Here is a 2,167-nt window from a genome sequence, read left to right as displayed (position 1 = left end):
AAGGCACAACCGAGTGGGTCTTTGGACTAGCAACCTAGGAGCACTCTCCATTTTGCACTCTCAAATACCTTTTTGCTGATGAAATATTAGGATCTACCATTGGTCGTAAGATTGCAAACCTGCTAAAGAAATCTAGATCAAATCAACCTAAATTTCTACGAAGTAGTTAAGTAGTTAAATCTAAAGATTATGGCAGCTGACAAGTTTGGCAGGGTGGGCTCACGACACTACAGCACTAATGGTGACCACATAATTATTATTTTATCCTTGGCATTCAACCTGATATGTACCAGTAACTTTTGAGCATTTGATTTCATATATTTGCTAGAATGATTTATTAATTTTTTTTTCAAAAGAAAGCAGACAAACAAACGTGGTTTTTATATTAACCACTCCACTAAAGTAACAAGAGAACAATAGATGGTAAGATGCTCTCCATGGACTGTTAACTCAAAACAACTATTGTAACAAAAACAGAAACCATAGACTATAAATATCACTCTAGTATTTGGAAAATACTACCTCACGAATTACAAGTGCATGATACCACCATAAACTTTAGGAGGAAGATTTTCTTATTCAGTAGCAACTGCAAGTCTAGTCCTGTTACTGTAATCACACAAGCATCTCCTTTATATTTTGAAACCTAGCGACCTTGTCTGAAAATTTAGTGGTGGAATAGTAGTTGAGGTAGTCTTGGAAACGGTAGCCGCTCGGATAAAGAAGTCTGGAAGCCGGAGAAATGACAGCATTACCTCCGGGATTATAGAATGTAGCAATCGATAACCGGCTTCCATTTTTCTCAGCAAGGACTTGGTGACGAACACTCTTGTAAGTACCATTGCTCACCACCTCCACTTGATCACCTAGGTTCACAAAGATTCTGTAACCTTCTGTTGGAGGTATCGCCACCCACTCCCCATCTTTTAAAAACTCGAGACCTGGGACCTTGTCATCCTGGAGCAATAGGATGATTCCACCAGCATCGGTGTGGCTTCGGAGCCCCATTACCATCTCTGGCTGAGAGCATTTTGGGTACTTTGCCACCTTTGTCCCGACAAACGGCTCCGAGAATGCCTTCTTCAAGTAGTCCTTCTCCAGCCCAAGGTTCTCGCTCAGAAGTTCTGCAAGCCTTTCAGCCAGCTTGATCATTTGTGCAACATATTCCTGCATTGCTTCACTGCACGAACAAGTGGATCGTTAAAACGAAAGTTCTAATACGATGACCAATAAGAATAAGCTGGCTTTTTTCCCGGAAGGGGGATTTAGAGTTTTTAGTAGTACAATTTTATTTTTAATCCTGACTTATTTCTGAGATGCATCAATCTGTTAGGTTGTAGAATGTGTCTCCTGTTATCTTATGGGAAAAATAGAGCTCTGGGTACTCCCAGAGACTCACCGAAGTAGTTCAGGAATGTCGTTGACGTTCGAGTCCGGTTGATGGCGATAAAAGAAGCCGCACTCCCAGTCAACATCAGAGGCTTTGATATTAGGCCCCAACTCTTTTGCCCGCTCTGAATTGTAGAAGCTTTCCTTCATGCTCCCCTCGTAGTGCTGGTTCACCAGTCCCTTGACCTTATCCATCAATTCTTCATCAATCCCATGGTTATCGATCTGCCATCCAGTCATCGATGCAAAATTATCACAGAATGACTGTAAAAACGTAAAAAAGAAAACAGAAAGTTCCACTTCTCTCTCACTTACCCAGAAGAACCCCCACTTCTCGCATGCCTCGTGGAGAAGTGACATTGTTTTGCTCTTCCTTTCTCCCTCCATCTCTCCTAGGTTGATTACTGGGATCTCCATTCCTCCAACGCTGCCTGGTAGCTCAAGAGATATTCTAACTCAGTAGCCACGCTTCTCAAGCCAACTTTACGCACTTAGCAGGCACACCCCAAAGCCCTATTTATAGCAGAAAATTACTTTCCCGTCCCTCAAAAGACCCGGAACAAGAGGTCCCGGTTGACCCAAAAACAAACTTTCGGTCCACCATATGTAAGAATAACTGGGAGTAGGAACGAAGCGGTAGTGTTGAGGGGACATGCACTTTGCTTTGACTAGGGTAATATGGCATTGCAATGATGTCCAGGTACTTTTCACCATGGACGTGTGGCCTGGAATTTTTTTAAAAAAAAACCATTTTTTTGTCCGATTTCTTTGAAATCAA

General features: G+C 42.1%; 1 protein-coding gene across 1 annotated transcript; it reads right to left on the bottom strand.

The window, feature by feature from the left end:
* Positions 1 to 358: 358 nt before the first annotated feature.
* On the bottom strand, positions 359 to 1,897 carry LOC148703592 (1-aminocyclopropane-1-carboxylate oxidase 1-like). The gene is made up of 3 exons (XM_088722690.2): positions 1,705 to 1,897; positions 1,400 to 1,614; positions 359 to 1,180 (listed from the first exon to the last, which is right to left on the bottom strand). Exons 1-3 carry the CDS (start codon positions 1,804 to 1,806, stop codon positions 616 to 618), a joined length of 882 nt encoding a protein of 293 aa, XP_088578816.2. The 5' UTR covers positions 1,807 to 1,897; the 3' UTR covers positions 359 to 615.
* Positions 1,898 to 2,167: the final 270 nt, after the last annotated feature.

Source organism: Phoenix dactylifera, chromosome 5 (assembly GCF_051530095.1).
Source record: "Phoenix dactylifera cultivar Ajwa chromosome 5, Ajwa_hap1_PhDact_Kaust_v1.1, whole genome shotgun sequence".
Lineage (NCBI taxonomy): Eukaryota > Viridiplantae > Streptophyta > Magnoliopsida > Arecales > Arecaceae > Phoenix > Phoenix dactylifera.
This window is presented reverse-complemented; position numbering and strand designations above follow the sequence as displayed.

Bases quoted from the DNA above. Each gene is read 5' to 3' on its own strand.
- LOC148703592 (XM_088722690.2), bottom strand. From the start codon at position 1,806: ATGGAGATCCCAGTAATCAACCTAGGAGAGATGGAGGGAGAAAGGAAG. The intron at 1,615-1,704 runs GTAAGTGAGAGA...ACTGGATGGCAG, and splicing joins AGAAGTGGGGGTTCTTCTGG to ATCGATAACCATGGGATTGA. The intron at 1,181-1,399 runs GTGAGTCTCTGG...TTGTTCGTGCAG, and splicing joins GACATTCCTGAACTACTTCG to TGAAGCAATGCAGGAATATG.